The sequence below is a fragment of the Vidua chalybeata genome, chromosome 9, assembly GCF_026979565.1.
Source record: "Vidua chalybeata isolate OUT-0048 chromosome 9, bVidCha1 merged haplotype, whole genome shotgun sequence".
Classification (NCBI taxonomy): Eukaryota; Metazoa; Chordata; class Aves; order Passeriformes; family Viduidae; genus Vidua; species Vidua chalybeata.
The window spans coordinates 10,667,183-10,690,787 of NC_071538.1; the positions used below are offsets into that span (position 1 = coordinate 10,667,183).

At 40.4% G+C, this 23,605-nt stretch overlaps 1 protein-coding gene across 3 annotated transcripts in view; it reads right to left on the minus strand.

The window, feature by feature from the left end:
* The window catches only part of OSBPL9 (oxysterol binding protein like 9), a 58,209-nt gene extending 35,764 nt beyond the window's left edge, over positions 1-22,445 (minus strand). For 2 of the 3 annotated variants that reach the window (XM_053950380.1, XM_053950378.1), the window contains exons 1-3: positions 22,256-22,443; positions 13,335-13,385; positions 9,249-9,327 (exon numbers count right to left, since the gene is read on the minus strand). In XM_053950380.1, coding sequence (XP_053806355.1) covers positions 9,249-9,327; positions 13,335-13,385; positions 22,256-22,366 — 241 coding nt within the window. In that variant the 5' untranslated portion in view covers positions 22,367-22,443. Of the gene's footprint in view, positions 1-9,248; positions 9,328-13,334; positions 13,386-22,255 lie in introns of all 3 variants that reach the window. The other variant, XR_008432332.1, reaches the window with a different exon arrangement.
* Positions 22,446-23,605: the final 1,160 nt, after the last annotated feature.

A 23,605-nucleotide genomic window follows, 5' to 3' on the forward strand; every position in this document is an offset into this window, starting at 1 on the left:
GCCTTACAGCAGCAGGGAAGACCTAGAAATCAACTAATCCATACAGTTCCAAAATGAAACTGACTTTCCCGTGCTCATTAATAAACTAAATTTTTGAAACTTCTGCTTCTTCGATGACCCCTTTACAGCTCTCTCTACCAGGGCTCAGCAGAGGGGGAAGAAGCTGTTTTTTTTTCCTCATATATTAGACATTGCAATTTTCTGGCATAACATGAGCAATCCTTAGGGAGCACACATGAATCTCATCAATCCTGCTACTTAGAGAAAGTCTTGGGTATGATAAATCCAGGGACACTGCCATAAGAAGACTGCTTACTGCATGGAAACACAGCATCAAAACCTTTTAAGCACTCTCTCTTCAGGACACTGGTTTAATTTCAGGCCATCTATCATTAACAGCAGATCCTCCTGGCTCTCCTCCATAGACTCTTAAGAAAACCACGGAGAGAACCAGCAGGATGCAGTTTTTAGTAAAGCAAGATGCAAGAAAAGTTACATTAAATCTAATAAAAATGGCTGCTGTGAGATTAGGTGCAAGTAAAAGCTCCCTAATGGTAAAAGCAATTTAGAACTGAGCAGCTGCCAAAAGATCACTGATGGGAAAAAAAAAGAAAAAAAATCAATGGGAACATTCAAAAAAGAGATTAGTCTACATACTCAGAAAGAATTTATGGGAAAAATCTACACACAATGGTCAGAGATCATTATCTACCCATCTGTAGGGAAAGCTAAATATCAAGCTGTTTTTCATTTAAAGAAGGCAACTTTGGTCAAAGAAAAAGCTCTTGCACCTAAGAAGGTTGTGATGCACACCACCTAATATCCACTCTGTATCTGCAGATGCTTTCTTCAGCAGGTAGGGACAAGAATGCCCTGCTCATTAGTCCTTGCCTCAAGTATCCTGAAATCACTCCAACTTTTCCATTATTTGATCAGGCTCCATTTTAAAGTTAATCCCCTCCTCAATTCCTCTGTGAAAGCTACTCCAGAATTTGTTTCTGACAAAACATTTGGGATAAGGCAATTCTTATCTAGTCCAAGGAATTACACTGGTGTGCTTGTACAAAAATAGAGGAGTATTATCTGGTGCCTCCTGGCACAAAACTTCTAGAAAAAGAAGAAGGGCAAGTGAGATAAACAAGTTGCTTTTCCCCAGGCTGATTCTAGAATAACAGCATTACAAAAAAACCCCTAGAAACACTGAAGGACATCTGGACATGGGAAATACCTGACACTTACAAACATAAAGGTGGTTCTTAGTCTGAGGGGTTAATGCAAGTGTTACCTGGTCAGCTGAAATTCAAATTGTGCTAGAGCATTTAACTATCCACAAAAATCACCATGCTATGTCTGCAGTTGAGAGGGCACTAACAGTGTTTTTCTCTTAAGTGCTAGAATTTAATTCAGTTTTTACTGCAATTTAACAGTGAACACTTGCACGTGAAAGAAGCTAAATCCACACAGAGCTGCATAATCACTGCTGTGTGCAAGAGACTGGAATCATTAATGGCTGAAACATTGCAATTTACTGTGATTATGTCAATTGAGCTATTTTTACTTTTTTTTTCCCCTAGTAGAATTAGTATTTATGAGCTAGATTACAGTTTGTTCCCATATGCCCAAGCCCTCCCTCCTCTGTGTCTATGGTGTATCCTTTGAAAGACACCTGTATAATTTACTGTGACATCTCAGGCATATCTAAGACAAGCACAAGGTACTTAACATGATCACAGTCCTATTTATGACTAGTTCAGAGGAACACACTTGAAAAGTATGTCATTTATTAAAGTGAGTTTTAATATGATATTTTTTAATGTGTATTTTTGGTGATCTGTCTGGTTGAGCTTATTCCTAAGATATTTTCACATCAATCTTATATTAAAAAAAAAATCTGAACTCTTTCCTAGATGAAGTCCAAAGAAAGAAAAGCAATTATTTGATCAAAGAGAAAATTATAGAATGAAAAAAAGTACTAAACACAAGAATTACTGCTTCTACTGAAGACTTTCTGTAATTCCAAAAAATTGTGGTTTAAAATTCCCTTTTGTTTTATGAAATTGTCTTTTATCTCTGAACTTTCCAAACTGCTAAATCAGATATGTCAGTGATTTAAAAAAGTTCTGTTCTATGAGGATAAGAAGTCAAATGAAATGCAACTACATTAGATGCTCTCAGCCTCTATTAATTTTCCAAATAGAGAGTAAATTTTATAATTTAGAGTTCCTATAATATTTACTTTGCTGTGGAGAGATTATATGTGTTTATATAACGTATACCAAATGTTAAAGTACAGCATAAAACAGATTACTTTTTCCAGCCTAAGCTTGATAGCATCTAAAGATTAGATACAAACAAGTTTAACAACTCTACTCCACGATACAGCATTTACCACCAGCATTTCTAGGTCATGCTCAGCAGTACTTGGAAGACAGAATACACACAAAATATATCACCTCAGAATCTGCATACTGGTGATTGTTTTTGTGTGTGTGTGCATCTACATGGGCATTAGGATGAAAGAAAAACCTGAAGAATTAATGAAAAAAAAATTACTAGATTACTTATAACAACACCATACTGTCACAAGAAGAAATGCATATTTTATTTTCACTCACTGTGACCTACTTACAGGCAGAACTCAGCAAGAAGAGTCTATTACACCCACAGAGTCAATAGAGTCAATTATGCAGCCTTTATTTCCACTGATTTGTATGCAAAATTCCTATATTTTCTCAGCCAAGTGCAGAACTAATGTAGTATCTTTACACACAAATCACCAGATAATAGAGATTAAATCCTGGCTACACTGAGACCGATAGGATTTCTGCCACCAGTCTCAATGGAGTGGGATTTTATCAGTAGTGCTCAATAAGGTGGAAAAGTCATGCATCACAGGACTGTTCCATGGCTAAATAAATTGCTATTTAAAGTCACTGAAGGCCTTTCAAACCATAGAAAAACATGCAAGATGAAGCAGGGTTTCACACAATCCTGGCAATTATACTTCCACTGCTGACAAATACCCTTTAACACATGCAGCTCCTACATCTGGCAGTAGCTTGAACATTATTTCCTCTCTATCATAATTTTGGAGTTGTCCCAATCATTATTCTCCCTCCTCCTAATGCCATTCTCCACCCACACACATAAATCAACCCTCCTTTTGTTCTTCAGGTGTCTGACCAGCCTGAGCTCCCTGTCCCTACAGGAAACTCCTGTGCAGTCACAAGGTACAAAGTCATGCCCAAACAAAAGGCATCCAAAGGTCTCCTGAGTACAATGTGTTTGGAAGATGAATCTGTGATCTTGAGAAATCAACTAAACTGTTCTTTTATTGCTACCTAAGCTCAAAAGCCTTTTTAGCAAGCTTTATAATCAGCCCAGAAACATGGCTTTGGGTGGAAAACTTGTATGACACAGGAAACCCATGATCAAGTTGCTATTAATTCTTTCTGGATATCCATATATAATGTGTACATTATATATATATTAAACATTTTTGAGTGCGGGACAAATCGGCAAGTATATGTTTTTTCACTAAAAAATAATACTTAAATATTAATAATAGCAACACTAAGCAATACTTCCTATGGTATATTTTGTGGAAATGGCTTTTAGGGTATGTTGCATTTAAAATAATAATAGAATCACAGAATGGTTTGGTTTGGAAGAGACCTTAAAGATCATCTCATTCCAACCCCCTGCCATGGGCAGGGACACTTCCCACTGTCCCAGGTTGCTCAGAGCACCGTCCAACATGACCTTGGACACTTGCAGGGATGGGGCAGCCACAGCTTTTCTGGAGAACCTGTGCCAGGGCCTCAGCACCCTCGCAGTAAAGGATTTTTTCCATTGCAGATCCCACTGATAAAGCTCTGAAACTACTAGTTTAAGGTAGAAACCATATTTTGGCTTGAACTGAAAAAAAAATCAAAACAGAAGAACAAAAATATAACCATTTTCTTAGCCAATAAAATTGTTGTCAATTTAACAGGTCAAATTCAAGGTTAGTGCTATTTGGAATTTCTTGGTAAAACAGAAGGAAAAGAGTGTTGAACTACTGAGTATCTTTCCCCTCCTTATAGTGAGACCTTTTCTGGCCATTTTTCCCCTTCCAAAATACTTGCCACATATCACATATACATTTAAGAGATTCATATTGATGCCAAAAGTAACAATTGCTTCCAGAGGAAGAAAAAAACCCACCAAATCTACACACCACACAGAAACTGTTTCACGGTGTTATTTCTTTCCTACTCTCAAGTTTAACACATGTTTTGAAATCTGCAGCTTCAACCTTAAAAACAGAAAACCAAGGAGGTGTTTATATATGACCATAACAATTGAGTACGGGAAGTCCCATCAAAAATGGCATAACCATGGGGTGATTGGAAAACAATTGCAACACAGGATGCTGCTGGTGCAAGAAGGAGCTGCATGAAACAGGAAAAGCACAACCCTGCACCATTGCCTGCACTCTGGTCACATGTCCCAACCACTCAAAATACCAGTGCAATACAGCAATAGCAAAAAGGAGGCAGAGGGAAGAGAGGGAAGACAGAAAAATCACTGCAGAGCTAAACCTAGCTCTGGCTCACAGAGCAATTTCTGTAGTTATGCCAATCAGGGGAGGATAAGATGCAGCCCAGAACTTTGTGCAGACCAGAGCTGGTCAGGTAAAGGGAGGATGACAAGAAGCTCAGCTTTACTCCGATCACAGCTTCTCATCCTCCTCTGCAACATAAAAGCACAGTTGAGCATGGAGGAATTCACTGTTTCAGCACCACCAGAAGCCTAAAAGACCCAGAAAAATGTTAACTTAGGACAAACAACGTTGTCACAGCACTTATAGACATCACTGAAGAAATCAGCACAGACCAAGAATTCAGACCAAAATCCCTCTCTAGCCATTTTCAATATCAAATTAAAAAAAGCTCTTAATTTTTTTGTTTTTAAAGGCTGCAATTTATCAATCGTTATTTAAATCAGGTAATGTGATAGACTTAAGTGCCTCTTTCTACCACAAGAGCAGTCAGCTTCCTGTCATCTCTTTGGTGGACAATGTCAAAGATTTCTAGAAGACTATAAATATTGACTATTTCTGCAAGTAATGTTGAAACACAGGTATAAAACTAATATAATTAATTTTGATACGTAATACAAATACTTAAAATCTCACATTCTGATACTGCTCAGCACCAAGGCTTTGTGGACCCCACTATATCCTCAATAATAATGCCTCCCACATTAACAAAAAATCCTTGCTTTTACAACATTATGGCAACCTCCTGCTGGGCATGTCTCCCTTTTTCCTCAGCTGGGATGGTGGGCAGACACAAATCAAGCTACATAACTGAGAAAGGATGGGAAAAAAGGAGAAATCTACCTTTATCAGCTGACAGCTTTCATGTAATAGGAGAATAAGTTGCACAGCAACATTCATGCTTCATTTCTCAGATACTTTTGTGGCAGGAATAGGAAAGGAAAGACAAAGCTAAAGCAAAATCATCTCAGATCAATGCACTGGACTGCTTCCAATCTTTCCATCCTTTATTACACAAAACAGTGGAGACAAAATTGATTTGCCTTCCAAGGAACTGTACTGCAGGCTATAAGAATAAGAGCTGGATTTTCAGATAGGAGTTTAAAAATCTGTTTTCTTAAAAAATATGAATTTTTTTTTCTGCATACAATGTGCGTTTAGTGAAGTACTTCAGTCAAATAGAAGCTATTATTGCTTCAGGTTAGACAGAAAATCAAATATCAAGAAGAAATATAACAATACCCTTGCCAGAGTCTCTTGAACATCATGTTCCCACTCTTGAATTTAAGTCACAAGCATCCCAGTGAGGAGAAAGAACAGCTAAGTAATATGAAAGATTGAAGAAGTGAATTTCCAAATGGAAAGAGCTTAAAGCTTGGTGATGATATAAAGATGTTAAAAGAAAAACAAACCCAACCCCCACAGTGTTTGAAACTTAAGGAACATTTAGAACAGGGACATGTACTGCAGCAAGGAAAAATATACTACCAAGAAAAAGCTTCCTGACAGGAAGGTAAATTAAACTAAAAGTATTATCCCAAATGTCTCATAGCAACTTGAATGGATTTTTGCATCTAATCTGAAAAAAACCCACAAGGGAATACTTTAAGATCTACCTAATTCAGAAGCCTTACAAGCAAGCCATGAAACTGGATATTCAGCATGACAAAACAAGGACAAATCAGGAGATAAAATACATTACTTTTATAGCTATTTTGAAATTTTTGAGGTCATTCTATCTCCCTTCCACCTCCAATATGAACAAGCATCAATATACCTGTTCATAACAATAAAATACAGGAAAAAAATCTGCTGGGCACTCTGGCAGAGCTGAAGCCAAGCTGACAGTAAAAACAAAACATGCTGTTTGTTTTACTGCCCATATTTGTTCAGTTAACTTCTGTCCTTCATACCCAGTTATTAACTATGTGGATCCCATTTGGGATGTACCCAGTCACCTTTCAAAACCTACAATATCTTTGTAATGAAAACTTTTAAACTTTTATTGATGTTCAATACAGGGATGGCCACTAGGAAGCACAGCTGAGAACAGAAAAAAGGGAGATTGTCACAGGCAGAAACAAAACACAAACTTTTCTTCTGAGAAACACTCAGAAGCTGCCAAAATCCAGTGACAGGAAAATCTTAGTGGGAGATGCTGGAGCTTTGGCACTTCAGAAATCCAGTTACACACATATGGAATCAACTTCCACGTGAGAAGCTGGTCAGGCAGTTTTTAATTACTTACTTACCCTTCATCTCATTACTTCCATCTCTACAGTGTTAGTCAGATGTGCAATTTTATTAATTAACACAGAATGAAGTTTTTCTTTCATTTTTCACTAATTCAAATTCTATCACTGGCTGTCAGCAAAATTCACTGAGGCACTAATCAGTACTTAAAGTCTGAGTGAATGGAGAGCCTTCAAGAGAAACTGTTCCACTGCAGATGGGACCCCAAATTAGGTCAGGAGATCTCTGAAAGCTTGGATTTTTAAAGTTCTGGTTTTTCCCCAGCAAGGAGGCTCCAGCTTGTTTGAATCCCTGTCTGTTCTTGAGAAAGCAGGAAGGAAGCAAGAAGGAAGGAAGAGACTGGAAGCTGCCATTCCTGCAGTTTTCTCTAGTCCAAGACTTCTTTTATAAAGGGTGAATGAATTTATAGCTATGGCTATCTTGCAGAACAAAAGCTCTGTCTTAATCAGGTATTAAAAGTTAGGAAGAAATTGTTAAGAATTTTGTATGTTGTCTTGGATTATTCCCAGAATCTGCCCTACATATCCTATGTAGTCTCAGCATATATCTTGTAATATTTACATTATTAACCACTTGTCATTTATGACTGAAAGTGACCTACATTTTGCATAAGTTAAAACCCGTGTAATACTGAATTAATTTAATATAATGTACAAAAATTTGACATAAATATGACAGAGGTTGCATGAGGTGAGAATGCATTCACAGTGGCTGTAAGAACTACATATATAGATCCACAGACCTTTTTTTTTGTTTTTTTTGACACTGAAATATCACAGGTCTCATATCTTACCTGTCTTTATACATGTTTGCATTAAATTCATGCATATTAATACTGTGCTCATGTCATTATAATTTCCTGGGTATCAGGGACGTTATCTTCATAATATGCTAATAGAAAAAGCATAATACAGAAAATAGTGTACAATATCTTAGTTGTACACTAAAGGATACATAAATCCTGGCCTAATATGAAATGCAGAGAAAGAGAAATTATAAAGCACAAGATGTGACAAAATTGCTGTTCAAAAATGACCAATATTACTTAGAGTACAACATTACTTATGTCAAATACTGTCAGTTTTCTTAAGATATCTGGCTACCCAAAGGAGAATAAAGCACATAAGAAATCACTGGAAACAAGATGTATTAAAAAAGGTCTATCTTAGTAAATAAAGAGTAGCGATTTCTAGATTTACCTGTATCAAGTTCTCAAATATTCAGCAGTATTTAGCTTTGTAGTAGTGGAAGACTGCCCTAGTACAGCATTCCATTACTGCACTAGCAATTAGCTTGCATTTTAACAATTATCCTTGGGAACAGCAGATTTAAGTATTACTGTGAGCTCAGCACTGTGAAGATACATTTATAAGGCTTAATGCAGTGAAAAGCCAGAGGACAGCAGCAGCATTTAGGAAAAACTACAGCACAAGGAATACAGAAGCCAGTGACAATATGGTGTACAATTAATATTTATCATTAGAAATAGTCTCACAAAAGCAACAGTATTGATGATAATTCCCATTTGCAAATCACTGATTCAAAAATATGTACAGTACAATATAAGTTATAGAATTATTTCAGTTAACATAAATGAAAATGACTGCTTAAATGCAAATGTGCCTCTTGGGTATTTACAGTTTCCAGCTCTATACAAAGCAATTATTTAGTCACTGCATTTTAGAGGAAAAGCAAAAGGACTAACAAATGTTAGTTGCAAAATATTTTCATCACACTTCCCTAGGATTTTAACATTCAGAAAAAGGAAGCTCTCTATTCAATACTAGCACAGTATTTTGTCCTACTGCTGCAGACAAAATCATTTAAGGAGTACATAGCAATTATATAGAGCCTTACCCTTTCTACCGGTGAGCCATAGCATGCAATGACGAAACATAGCAGTGGCAGATGGCATTGGTGCTAGGAAATGTGAATAAAAGGATAATAGCAGAGAAATGGTGACTGGCAGACAAGACACAGAAATGTAGATGAAATGAATGCAAGCTGGTAAATCTTGAAGCAAAGCTCCACCGTTAAGCCAAACGTTGCCTCTAGAATCCTCATAATTGAGCATTAAGTTCTATTTGGATACAAATTGCAACCTTCAGACCAGTCTTGATTCTCTTCATAAAGAAATGCATCATTGTATCTTGATAGCGAAGATCAGAAACGTTTTGTAAGCGAAACCCATAATCAGAAGCACATTACTTTCTCCCCTTGAGTGATTTACTCTTTACATTATTCATCTCCAAATCCTGCCAGAGCTACAGTCTCTTTCTAGCACATATGTATCCACTGCAGATGTAAATCCCTGCCTAACCTGCAGCACCCCTGCATCCAGAATGTTCTCAGCGTGCTCATTCATGCTGTTCTGTTGCCAAACATTTAAAATCATCCATCAAATACAAGTGGAATCTATTATAAGAAAAAACAATCTCTTCTTTCAGCTCACCCTGAAAATGGAAGGTTTTCTGATCAACAGTTATTGTGAAGGTGCTGTCGTCCTCATCGTCTATACCAATCACAGCTCCCTGTGAAACAAAGAACAAAATCCTGATAAGGCAAGCAGTGACATCAGCAGCAGACACTCTATCACTACACCACTGGAATTTAAAAAGCTTTGACAAATTAGAAGCAAACTGAATACAGTAAAGAGCAGACAGATTCTCTGTTCAGTCATAGGATGCAGTCAGTTCTTTAAAACAATAAATTTTTAGCTGCAGAAAAAAAACAGTGAATGTTTGTAAAGCTATTATCTGGATAATAATATGCATCTTTTATTATTATAATGGAGGTGGCTTTATGCTGCAGCAGCTCCCTACTATGTTCCAACTTGTATTTTAAAGAAGAGTGAGAAGCAACATTTTATATGTATTTTCTGTGAATAAAAATAATAATTCATAAGTACTCTACAAAAAGAAGCTCTTGACCTGATTTTATCTACCATCCTGTAATAAAAAATAAATCATTCTAGCAGAATGAATTTGGCCCATCATGCCATGTCACTGGTACACTGCATGATCTAATTTTCAGTCCCTAAGTAAATATTAACAGTAAGAAATCAGGATATATCAGAAGCAACTAGCTTTGTCTTCTCATTCTTCATGAATTATTACAAGAAAATGCAAATAAATTAAAGACCATCTGTGCTTAGCTATTTACAAATCTATCCACATTTTCATTCCTGCCCCCTCCAACACTTATAATAAATAACAATTTCACTCAGGAGAAATTACAAAAAAAAAAAAAAAAAAAAGGACAATTCCAAGTCTCTGCCAACTCCAGTAAATTGTAATATTTAGCTCAAAAATCACCAGTGTATTTACTCAGTTTCTTTCCTCCTTCTCCAAGGAGGCACAGCACCAGGATCTGTTGCATCCTTCCCCCACCCACAAAACAGACAGACATGCCTGAAAGGTGCACATATTTAAAGGGTAAATTCTGCCCTTACTCTCAGAGTACACAAAGAGTAACAGCACTACCAGGAGCCCTGAGTCAATTCCAGCCAGGGCTTCCCACAGCAGCTGCAGGGCTGGGGGTCAGGGTCACACCAGGCTGCCCAAAACCTAAGGATGGTTTGGGTCCAGACTTGGGGGCAGAGGGAGCTGAGTCAGTGTTACCCACTCCGGTTCCTCACAGTCCCTACATGGGATCTGTGGCCTGTGGGACCAGGTCATGCATGGCTGGGACCAGCACAGGCCCCATAAAGGCAGTCCTAGGTAAGAACAGCACCAACCATCTGTAATCCAAGGCAGTGTGGCAGGAAAGGATAGCTCCAAGCTGTTTTTTTTATTTCCCCCCACTGATAAAATGTGCCACTTAACTTCTCCAAGAGTATCTTCCATATAGGCTTTCCATGGACAGCTCTGTGATCACTATAAAAGAGGCACCTAAAAGGTGTATCCAAGCCAGTATAATTCTGAACACTTTTACTGCCAGGACACAACAACCACCAGATTTCTTTTAAATATACCAGTAGATAAATATCTGGCACTTTAAGTACATATTTTGCTGTGCAGTAAATCAGAAGGTCACTGCAAGTTGTACAAAATCCTTCTCCTCAGCAGCTGTACCATAGAGTCACCATGGTTGGAAAGGAGCTCCAAGATTATCCGGTCCAATAGTGAACCCAGCACCACTGTGTTCATCACTGAATTACCTCAGCAAGTGCCACATCCACACATCTTTTGAACACCTCCAGGGACAGTGACTCCACCACTTCCCTGGGCAGCCTGTTCCAATGGCTGACCATTCTTTCAGTGAAGAAATTTCCCCTAATATCCAACCCAAACCTCCCCTGGTGCAACTTGAGGCCATTTCCTCTCATCCTGTCACTTTTACCTGGGAGAAGAGACTGACCCTCACCTCACCATGACCAAGATATTCTCCCCAGAGGATATAGGTAAAACTCACATAAACACAGAGTGAGACAGCTGAGTCCTGCCCCATGCTCAGGGTGGGAGCAGGGAGAGCTCTCCTGGGCCTGTGAACTCAGCACAAAGCTGTGTACAGTGCACATACTGTCCCTGCAACACTGGGGCAAAGGGTCTGAGCCAGAAGCACAGAAAATGCTTCCTCTGTCATGCAGGTAATACGTATGAACAAGTAAAATTAAAAATAAGAGTGGGAAAGTTTATGGATATTTCAGAAAACTTTAGCAGGACGAAAGCATAGTGAGGATGACACAGAATGCTTTATGACTACACTTTCCTAAGTACACTAAGACAATCAGCAAAAGAATTTGAAGATGAAACTTCAGGCCTATGAAATGTGCATTAGGAGCAAAAAGGTGAGGAACAAGCTTTTCACAATGCATTCAAGAGAAAAGGAAATATTTTAGCTGAATTGCTTAAGTTACATGTTTGTTTATGTTCACACCTACAGTTACAAATCAACAATTACTCTAAACAGAAAACCTCTCTGATAGAATTTCAGACTGCAAAAGCCCATCTGTTCATCTATCAGTATCACTGTCATCTGGCAGGAGAGCTGCTCTACAAAAGCAGAAAAAAGGAAGATTCCTTCCTTCCTCACAAGAAAAAATCCCAAACAAGCAAATCACACCTATTGAGAGAAAGGCTGGGGGGGGAGTCCATCAGTTTTTAGAAAACTCCAAAGAACAATTTGTGGTGGAAGAGTGACATATGGAGGAAGAGAAAGTGGCTGTTTTATGTTAAACACATATAAAGATGGACCAGGCAATATTGAACAGATTGTTAATTTTTAATATTTCCTAAACTGGTAGGATGAGGCCAACCTCCACAGTGACAGGCTCACAGCACTATTAAAGCAGGCATGGCTTTTTGGACTGAATTTTTCTGCACAATGAAAAAACCTTCCTCATGAATCTTTGGGAATGTCTTGTTCTAGACAGTGGTTTGAGCACACATTTCCCTTAAAGAAATTCTGAATTAATATTCAATACATCAAGCAAGGCAAAGTGCAAAGAAGTCATCTGGAATCCAAGTTAATGGGGACTCTCTGAGTCTCAGAAGGCTGCAGGTACCCACAGAAAGACTAGAAAAGCCTAACAACAGAAGGAAGGAGTAACTGGAAAATCCACAGTTTTCCTTCAACATTCATCACACTGTTTGTAAGACCACAGATGCCCTTCTCTAGATTTCTCTTACTTCAACTTTCAAAATGCTCCCATTCATACCCATCTTTCTCCTCACTCCTCACTTGTTCCAGCTCTTCACAAGACTGATGCATGCTAGAACCAGAAATTCTATGAGAAATGGGAAAAAAATATAGGAAAAGGACTTGTGCAAGAAGAAGTAGCTTTGGTACAAGCATGACCACGAGGTAGAAAAGACATCATATGCAAAGACATCACAGCACTCTCACCTCCCTTCAGTACTTCCATTTCCAGCTACAGCAGCAGCAGTCGAGGCCAAATGTCCCACACCAGAGTGCCTCACACAGGTAATGCTCAGCTTTCCCACTCTGCATCTTCTGCCTCTCTTTCCCCAGTTTATATACCCCCCTCCAACCATATCTCAAAAACTTGGCCAGCAGTGTTCTCCCTTCCTTTTCGAGTCCTCCAGTGTTTCACTAAGCTCAAGCCTAGGCCTAAGGAGTGTCCAGACTGGCAGGATGAAGGACACAGAAAGAGAAGAAAAACAAATCAGGACAGGAGGAAGCAGTTTCACAATGACTTCTGTAGGAACAGCACAATATATACACACATATATCTGTGTATATTCACATGGACCTCCACACACAGAGAAATGAGAACTGCAAACAACAAATTTTTCACAGTGTCCTACTACTATCCCATCTTACTCTGCCACAGAATGCCTTCTAATATATCACATAAAATGAATAATATTTTTGTACCATATAGAAACTATAGAATGCAATTAGCCCAGCATGTCACTTGATCTCTAACGTTTTCTTTCTTTAAATACTTTCACCATTTCAGCATTTTGCAAAGTCAGGAATAGAGCCCAAACCTCAAAAAGTCTCCTTGCAGCTCTCTCCATTAGGACATATTATACACAGTAAGTCATTAAGTACTGAATAAAACAACACTTACCCTGAGTCTAACACACCCTCGGCGTGAGCCTCTCATCATTTTGTCTTTTGACTGAAACAGAAAAAAAACAGATCAGTGGGTTAACAGATACAGTAAGAAGAAAGTTATTCAAACCAACAGAGAAAGAATAAAACATTTTTTCATCATGTTTTAGTGACTGATTAAACAAGATGCAATTTCTGTTACAAAATAGGTTAGTTCCCACCACCATGGTATGGAAAATGAATCCTTCAAAAAACAAGAATAAAATATCCCACTTCAAGAAGTTTCCTAAGTAATTTCAATAAATACTTATGAAATGCAGTCCATGCCTTTATAAAAAGTAAAAAGAAAGGAAGAAGAAAGGACTTGAGAAATATTAAAAATCAGCAGTATGCTGATTCACATCTTCCTCCTTTCTCTCCTATTCTCAGCAAAGTGTCCATGAAACAAAATCTAGCTGTGCAGGCAAAATTGCACAAATGAAATTATATATCTGTCGGAAACTTTCCCTGATTTATACCCCTTTTAGGCAGATACAAATTTCATGTTTAGATTTGTCAGTAAATCTACTTCCTAGCTAGTACAGACTGCTGTCATGATTACATTTTAAAAAGTTAACCTTTGTAGCAATTTAAGCTGCTAGATCTGAAAACAGGATTTTTATGCCCATAATCAGAGCTCAAATTTGCACATTAACCTACATTGCAAAATTATTCAATCCCTTCTTTATTACCCGTTTGAAGAAGTGAAAAAAAGCTTCAAACCCACCCCCTCCAACTCAAGTAGGGAATTCTAAACAGTCAACTCAGCTTGAAATAGTGATACTTGAGCTTTCAGCTCTTCCCGCCACTGTCACAGGCACAGCTGACAGTAACCATGGCTATTGGGCAATAGTGGCAAGCCCAAGCAGCACACACGAAGTATTTAAGGTGAAAAAGAAACTATTTAGGTCATCCTGCATACTCAGCTTTCTGGTAAGGGCTGTTTTTTGACTACCCACACACACACTTCCTGCTTTTAAAATGATAAATTACTTGCTATTGTAGCCTTATCTGAAAGGTAGTCCTGTCTAATAAAACCCCTTCTCTCTTGCCATCCAAATATTCAAACTACATTCTTTCAGGTCAGGAAAACAACAACTGTCACTGGTGTCTCACGATCAGATACTCTTGCTGTCATCTTCTGAATCACCCACTTCTTTCAGCAGTGTATCAATAATTCCACCAAGACAATATATTGATATTCTTATCACCAGACCTATTTTCACTGAAGCAATTAGACAATAAAATCTTGCTGACATTAATGGAAAAAAAAAACCCACAGGACAAGAAGTATCAGTCTTAAGAGTAACAAATTATTCTTTACCTGCCACATGTTTTGGGTATAGCTAGGAGGAAAGAGTGAAGCAGTCCTAGCTCCTGGAATGAGGCAGTCCTAGCAAGTCCTACTCACTAAAGATAACGTACAAGTGCAGCACTTGGGGCTTCAAATAATGTTTTAGCTGACCTCTCATTCAATTCAGGCTCCAATTTATCAGAGCTGTCTTCTGAGTGTTAGAAGCCATCAGTATTAATCTACTTGTTTTCACATCAGCACATGTTAGCTGGTCAAAGTGAAATAGAAGTAAAGACCAGCAGTGTCTCCATAATGTATTCTATAGATATATAATTTCTTTTTAGACAACAAGTACATAGGGAAGACTTTTTGGAACATTGTTTTGTTTTGGTCTCTTTTTTTTAACCTCAAACCCAAGAGAGGATCTAGTTACAAAGTTTCTCCAACAATTTCCTATGAGAAATTGTGTATATTTGGGACATAGCTCACTAGAGTACACTTTTATTTTTTATATTCACTGCCTTGAGAGTTCTCCTAAAATGGGAGGACACTTCTGAGAGCTTACCACTCCCTCTGGTGGTTTCTGGAAGAAATATTGGCATAATCTAAGCAGGAAAGAAAATATCTGGACCGAGGCTGCAACAGTACAGCGGCTGCAGGGACCCGACCAGGTCTGACCCAGATCCCACGAGCCAGGCAAAGCCCTCCCAGCTCCCTGTGCTGGGCACAGGCACAGAACCAGAGCAGACAAAAAACCAAGGCAGCAGAACAGATTGGGTTTGGAAGGGTTTAGACCCCTTAGTGACATGCAGGGAATTTGGGGGCTCATCCCAGTGCAAGGGAGAGCAGAATCCCAACAACCCCCATTTCCACTGACCACCAACTCAGCTGCAAAAGATAGAGTAAAAGCCTCCCTTTTTCTTGTCCACCACATTTTAATGGAATGGAGATTAAGTTTGAACTTTATAATGTTCTTAGTCTGCAAAAAGAATCACAGGATAAGTAACAGATTGGAGTGTGGGCCTGTATACCCATAATTTCATCATCTTCTGACAGAGCTTTACTTGGTTAATACCAATAATAAGAAAGCACTAAATTGAATTCATCCTTACTAAGTGCAGTAAAGCACCTATCATTCCAGGATCTGAATTCCCTGAGCTCCAGAGCAGGCAGCTGTCACACACATAGTGCTGGATTCTCTCACTGGCAGACAGCAAATCTTCCACTGCTGCTGCAGGACAGTACTTTAAAACACAATTCAGCTGGCATTTTACATTTTGCCCCCTCCCCAACTAAGATTTTATAAAAATACAATTCAAATACTTTCAGCTTCTCCTTATTATTCTTTGGTTGAAATTAGGTTATCCAATATATCCTATTAAAAATAAAGTCATCCTATAACTTTTTCGAGGAATGGTTCCATTTCACTGAACAAAAACTCATGCAGCAGAAAGACATCTCTAAATGGCTAATAAAAATACTCCTCGTTTTACTTTCCTTTTATATTTAAAATTTTAATATGCAGCTATCTTTTTCAGTGCTCAGTTTTATAACCAGACAAAATTACATTTTCCATAAGCTTTCAATACACACTGTACTGATTGTGATGATAAAGGACTTGAACAGATTATAAGCAGACAGCAATATGAGATAAATTTCAGCTGAAACTCAAATAAAAATTTGTAAAAATGAATAAGGCTATAGAGTATTACTGCAGGGGGAATTTAGGTATCTCCCAAAAAGATGTGGCCTTTATTGGTTTCTCTTTTACATCCACACTGTGAAGTTGATCACATACAGAACTGACCTGACATAAGGCATTTCAGGTAACCTACAACTTCTTAAGAGAAATTAAAATAATTATTTGGCCTATTTAAAGAAAACAAAACAAAATTAGAATCCTAACCCAAGCCCCAAAGACCCCCAGCCCTCCTTCATCTTAAGAAGTACTACTATGTCGTTTGACTTTTAGCTGTTGCGTGCAAAGTTTAAGGTTTCAAATAAAACCCAGCTGCTCTTTGCCTCCAAAAGTTCTCAGGCACGAGTTCTGCTTGCACAGAAGGGCAGAACTTGAAGAGGTGCATTTCTGACTCACTCAGTGCTGTTATGGAAATCCCTAACATAAGTACACAGATGAGCAAAACCACTTGGGACATTTATTGCCTGTTAAGGATGAAGAACCTGGAACAAGCTGTATCTATAAACAGTAATCTTTGCAATTTATCTACATCTACAAGAGAAGCTTAAATTTGGATCACTTTCCATAACAGTCATTTTTTCTCATCAAATCCTAAGGCAACGCTCATTTTTTAAGCAGAAACAGACCTCAACAATTTAAAGACTTTACAGGCTTTTCCAAGCCCCACCATTCCCCCAGGCCCCTTGTAAGGCACATGCCAGTCTCAGAGGAGAAGCTCCCTAAGCTCAGGGACAGCATCTCACAGCCCTGTTGTTTGTGCAGCTGAAGCTGGGACTTTTGTGGGTGCAGTCATAAAACAGGAGATAAAACACTGCAGCAATAGCTGAGGTGCCACTCAGCTCATCTAACCCCAATGGATACCACATATGAGATAGGTAAGGCAACATTTCATAGGTCCTGGCACAGAAAAGCATTACACTGCTTCAGAGAATCCTATGAGAAATTAATACATGTGAGGTCTTAACTGGATCAAGGCATAAAAGGTACAGCACAGTCCTGGAATCCTCCATTCAGCCTCTTCCCCAAAAAATGCACAGCGATGGACTAAACTGCCTGTAGCTGCAAACTAACTACTAAAGAGGAGTCAACTACTTCAATTATAATCCTTTAACAATTTATTCGGTGCATGGAAACCTGTGATACAAAGTTTAAACTTTGTACGAAATTCAATTTAGTGTTGTATGATAACCAACAATATTTTTTATCCCGTGACCATAAATCCAGAATTATTTTTATTATTACAAGTTCACTTACAGTTTTGTCTGTTTTTAATAGACTCACTGAGTTGTTTACAGGGCATGTTTCAGGGCAGTTGTTTTCATGACAGATCAAGTTATTATAAGAAAAAAGTGTAATTTCATAAGAGAATGGAAAACAGAGACCTCAGAGGGAACGTCTGTGCAAAAGCAGATGTGTTTTTTTCTTGTTTTCTTGCACGCAGCTGCTGATTGAGAAACTGTATTTGAAAGAAGTATTTAACTGAGAGTCTCTGCCATGGGGCTGCTGAGCCATGACTGCAGCTTCGGAGGCATCGTTTGAAATCAAGTCAACAAGGTTTGCCTTCAGTTCACCACCAAAGATTCATAAAACTGCTCAAAAATTTGAGTGCCCCCCCTCAATAGCTGGGTTGTACAACCCACGAGCAGTTCCTCAATACAACCAGTATTAAAGTTGCTAGCTAGTTGTAGTCTTGAAAAGCATGAGGGGAAAGATACTTTCATACTGCCACAATTACTTTTCCCAACAATTGATTTCACACAGCTCTTGCTCCTGAAAGCAGTCGACCAGCAAATGTTTTAAAAGTAGTTTGATGGAATGATGAACAAAAGAACAGCACTTAAATTCAGGCACTCATTGGTGCAAAAACCATTAAGATGATGGGAGGCTCCCCAGTTTGGTTTCAGGAACACACAATATGGAGCTGTCATACACAGTGATTTTTTTCTGGCAGCCCTCATTCACTGTGCAAGGCAGTTCTTTAAGCCTGCGACATTTTGAATAGTTCTCCTTTCAATACCACCAAATGTCAAATATCCATGAAGTTCTAAAATACTTTAAGGAACTGACCTTCCTCTGGTACTGTTTTTAGCACTGTTTGCACAGCTATGCCAATTCTGCTTTCAGTTTATTATACAATTTAAATATTTATTTAAAGAGTACACTTATAGCTAGAATTTAAATCAGATTTTCAAACTTGAGTGGTTCACTGGATTATTTCTACAGGATTCCCAAGGGTTATCAAGGCTATAGCTGATGTGTATTTAAGACAGTACTTCTGCCAGAAAACACAAACAAAAAGCAAACTGAATTTAACTCCCCCTTCCTCCTTGACCATTTCTTTGTCTTCATGTTCTCTTCCCAGCATAACGTCAACACACACTTTTCTACACTGACATGCACAAAACAAACAACAGAACAAATTCAGCTGAAAAAATAAACCAGCACAAAGCTATTTTTTCATCTGGAATCCAGCTCATGGAACAACTTTACAGCTCCTGCACCAACAGAAGGCAAGAATGGGCCAGTTCAAGACTTGTCTGCTAAATATTTCAGTGAAGCCAACAACGCACTGAAAACCTACAATGCTTCAGTAACTTACATATATAAGTTATTCCCTTAAGAGAAAACACTGAAACATGAGTAGAGTCACAAATCCAAGAATACTAAGGGGAAAAAAGAAATAATTTGTCAAGCCATTGGTCAAACTGATCCAAAATGGCAAATATGGCACACTGTCATTTAATTCATATTTTGCTTAAAAAAAAAAAAAAAAAAAAGTGGCCATTTACTGATATCAGACAATCATTTATTTAAGCAAAACAAGTGAAAAGAATATTTGGATGACAAGTCCAGATCATACTCTGTAAATTATAGAATTCATAAGTAACTTTACACAAAAGTAACTAGAAGCAAATTTGAGGATGAACATTTCAATTCTGAACGAGGAAAAAAGCTTCTGGACTACAGAAGTGAAAAAAGAAGCCAACAATTTGGCAATTTGGATAAAAGGCCTTTGTAAAACACCTTGTAAATGCATGTGAGAAGATTCACATTCACACATGCAAGTAGCACTACTATTGTTCACTGCAATACAAGTACAGAGAATGGAACACACAAATGAAAACAGAAATAAATGTGACCATTACATTTTTTTCTTTTTTTTTCTGACTCTGACTTGATGTAAAAATCTTTTGACTTGCTCCTTTAAAGTTCTAAACATTCCAGAAAAGGAATTTCATTGAATTCAAATGCTTCTGATGTGTGTATCCAAAACATACTTAGGTTAACAGCTATTCATTCCACCAAAAGACAAAGCATAACCTTTTTGCTCCCCCAGAGTGCAATGCTACTGCACACTAATGCTGTTTGAATGTTTATTTCACATTAAGGGTGCTTTTCTGCAGTCTATTTTAAGTAACTACCAAGGAGGGTTAAGTACAGGAGTGCAAGGACATGTCTATGAAGAAGTTTGTGGCTCAGGCTCTAATGGAAAGTTCAGCTGTATCAGGAGTTCTTTGCCTGCAGTTTTCCACAGCTCCCCAGCCAAAGGTTAACAGGCTGTGGGACCTGCTGGACAAAGTGTCTCCTGTCTGCAGAACTTACTGGATTGCAACGGAGGAGCCTGGAGAGACGATGAGCAGGCACAGGCTGATCAGGTACCTGCAATCCCTCCTGCCAACAAAACTGCTTCCAGATTGTGCGTCCAGCCAGCCACTGGAACCAGCCCAGCCCAGCCCAGCCCTGCATTACTCTCCTGGGAGGGGCCAGATCCAGGCTCAAACAGCAGCCCAGCCACACTCACCCAGGCAGAGTGAGGCAACTCCATTGCTCCAGACTGAAACTGGCCCAGAGGGAGCCCTGTGCACCTGATCACACAGTTCATCCCAAACACGAGGCTGCCTGTGCAGGGCACAACAGGCCATTGCCCCATTTCAATAAAATCCCAAACCTGCCAACGTTTCAAATTAATGCTATTTACGAGCCTCATAATCTACCAGTCAGGAGTTACTACTCCAACACTAAAGCTGAAGCAAACAGTGTCCTACCACCTTCTCAGGGGTAGGATTGGTTCTTGAGAGGTGTGTGATCAGCTGGGACTAGGTCTGAGTTATCCTTCAAACGCTGCTCCTGCTGACCCTGCTGCCCTGGGAGCAGCCATGCCAGCACACAGGGACAGGAGGGCGTGCCCAAGGACCAGCTCTTTTGGCAGGCAGGTTTCAGCACGACACAGCCTTAGGTAAGAGAATGAATTCAGATGTCTGGAGAATGGCCTAGCGAGCACTTCAGAGACATACTTGCAGAAAGAGCTCATGGATGGGAAAAGCATTCCAAAGGAAATGTTTACTGCAGCCACTTCTTAGTGGTAAAGGTACATAAAGCAGAGAACATGATTCTATTCCTTGAACCCAACTTGGACTTTTTAGGATAGGTAGTTAAAAAAAGGGTTTTTAAATTTTCAAACTAAAAGTTGTTATACTAACAAAGAACATAATAAATTATACAAAATGAAAGTGTAATGTATGTGTAGAGGTACCCAGTCATAGGAAAAAATTAAACAATATAATTCTATTAAACAGATTAAGACCATAGGATGAAAGTCAGTGCAATATCCAGAATTATAATTATACACACTAGTCATCAGCAAATGTTTCTATTTGTGTAGCTGACCATTAAATGACTTTGCACCTTGGACTGCTACTTAGACCACACTGACTAATTCATCTCTGTCAAGTAGCTGACATTTGAAGAGCCATTAAACAGCAACTGTAAAAGCACTTCTATTTCTCCATCAATATCCCAGGTGAGATATTTTGAACCCACATGAACAAAATTGAGAGCCTGTGACAGTTCTGTGGGAAGAGCCTTACCCTTACTCTCCCAGTATGATGGAAATCCAGATTTAGGGAAAAAAGTTTTATATGCAATGCTTCTGTATGAACAAAGCTTCCTATGTGATATATCAAGTTATTTGCAGTACTTCTATTACAGCTTTCTACAGGTTTAAGTTGTATGTGTTTTATTCAGCCTGATACACTGATTGCTCCATGAGAAGAAAACTTTGGTGCATGGACGCAGTTCACCCAGTGAGCCTTCAGATTTCAGGGTGCATCCTCGAAAAAAATTCCTACCATTAAAATACTTGTAAGTTATGTAAAAATATGAATAAGATAGGTGAACAAGCCAGTAAGGCAGGATCTGTCAGGGGCTATTATGAAAAAAAAAAAAAAAAAAAAAAAAAAAAAAGAAAGGAAAAAAAAGTTAAGAAAACTGTCTCTTAATACACCGCAGTAAAAAAGTTCGTGCTGGCAAGTGGGAAGTCCTGAACGGAAACGGCAAAGTCGATTTGGCTCTGGGAAGCACCTGCCGGGCGGCAGCGAGCCCGCCAGGCGCGGCGGTAACGCACCGCGAGCCGCGGGAACGAAGCGCGGGGCGCGGCGGGGCGCGCACGGCCCCGGGAAGGCGGCACCGCCCCGCGCCCGCCGGCTGGGCTGAGCCCCCAGATCGGGGCCAGAGCGAGTTCCCGCTGGACGGGGCGGGGAGCGCCGGGACAGCGGGACCCGGCAGCGCGCGGCCAGCACCGAGCAAGGCTCCGGGACAGGAGGGTGCGCGGCCCCGGAGCTGCCGGGAGAGCCCGGGCGGGTCCCGCGGCCGCGCCCGCCGGCGCCGCCGCCCGCCGCCAACAACAACAGCGCCGCTCGCCCCCGCCGCTCCATCTCCCCGCAGCGCCGCCCCATTGGCTGCTCCCGCCGCCTCCTCCTCTCCCATTGGTCGCTGCCGCCGCCTCCTCTTTCCCCATTGGCCGCCCGTGCGCCCGCACGCCCCGAGTCCCCTCCCCGCCCCCACCCTGCGCCTGAGCCGGTCCCCGGCGCCTCCTCGCCCGCCCGGCCCGCCCGCCGCCCCTCACCGTGTAGTAGGAGAGCAGCCCCGCGTTGTAGTCCAGCACGAACCACCGGTACTGCCAGCCCTTCATTACATTGGTCCATTTGCTCAGCGGGCCCTCCATGATAGACGCCATCTTAGCACCGGACCGGCACCGCCGCGCACGCCGCGCGTTCGGTGAGGGGAGCGGGGGAGAGACTCGGCGGCCGCCGGGCGGGGAGGGGCGGGGCACGCAGCGACGGGGCGGGGCCACGGGGCTGCTCTGCCCCGGGGGGCGGCGTTTGCGCGCGCAGCGGGGAGGGGCCGTGAGGGGAGCGGAGCCCGGCGGGGGCGGCCCCGGTGTCCGGAGAGATGGAGTTTGGGGATTGAGGTCGCTGCCTGAGGGATTCCATCCCCGCGGCTTCTCCTCACGGCCCCGGGGCAGGCAGAGGGCGAGGCGCCAGGGAGGGCTGTGAGGCGGTGCGGTGAAGGCACGGCGCGCTGGCGCTGCGGGGTGTGAGGGCGGGAGGGCGTCATCCTGTCCCCTAAAGCACTTTGGAACCTTTGAGTTCCTCTCTAAAACACCTGGCACCGCTTGGAAGCCTTGAGCATCTCTCGCTGGTGTGCTTGTCCCTCTGCCTCTCGGCTTTTTGCATGTCCAAAGTGCCTTAAGTCTAAACCAAAGCAGGCTCAACAATTGAGTCCGAGGGGGCTTCTCTTCAGAGTGCTCCACGTCCACAGTGGAGCATGAGTCGAGATGACCTTTAAAAGTTAAGGCTTATATGTGACACAGCTTTCCTGTGGACTCATCCAAGAATGTGGAATGAATTCCCCAGGAGCTACGGACAATTGCAAATCTGTTGTTCAGCACAAAGCATGGTTTTGGCACTGATCTCCTCTGACATAAGTACAGAACTTGAGCTGTACTTTAACATGAAAACTTCAAAGGACCCATAGGGATACTCATGTTCCTTCCTAGGGATCAACAATAAAGCAGCAGAAGTAGTGGTTTTACCATGAGGTTTGTGTTTATCATGCAGTCTAGCATGTTCATTAGTAACATTTTTTCCTTTCCCCCTTATAGCCCTTTTTTATTCTTTTACTATTTAAATGCCTCTGTAGTTAGGCTGAAGTAGGTTTAGTGTCTCACAACACTGCAACTTTATACTAAGTTAACCAAAATTTAATAGAAAATCACCCCTTTAGTTAAAAAGAATCACTGTGTTTGGTTTCAGGAAATAAGAAGTATTCCAGATTTCTAATTGTCTCCCCATATCACATGTCACATCGTACACTAGTTTGTCACCAATGGGAATTTGGAGCATTGATACTCCTTGGAGTCACCCGGTGGTGTGTTTACGTGTGGGGTTACCAGTTTAGGGTACCTAATGCACAA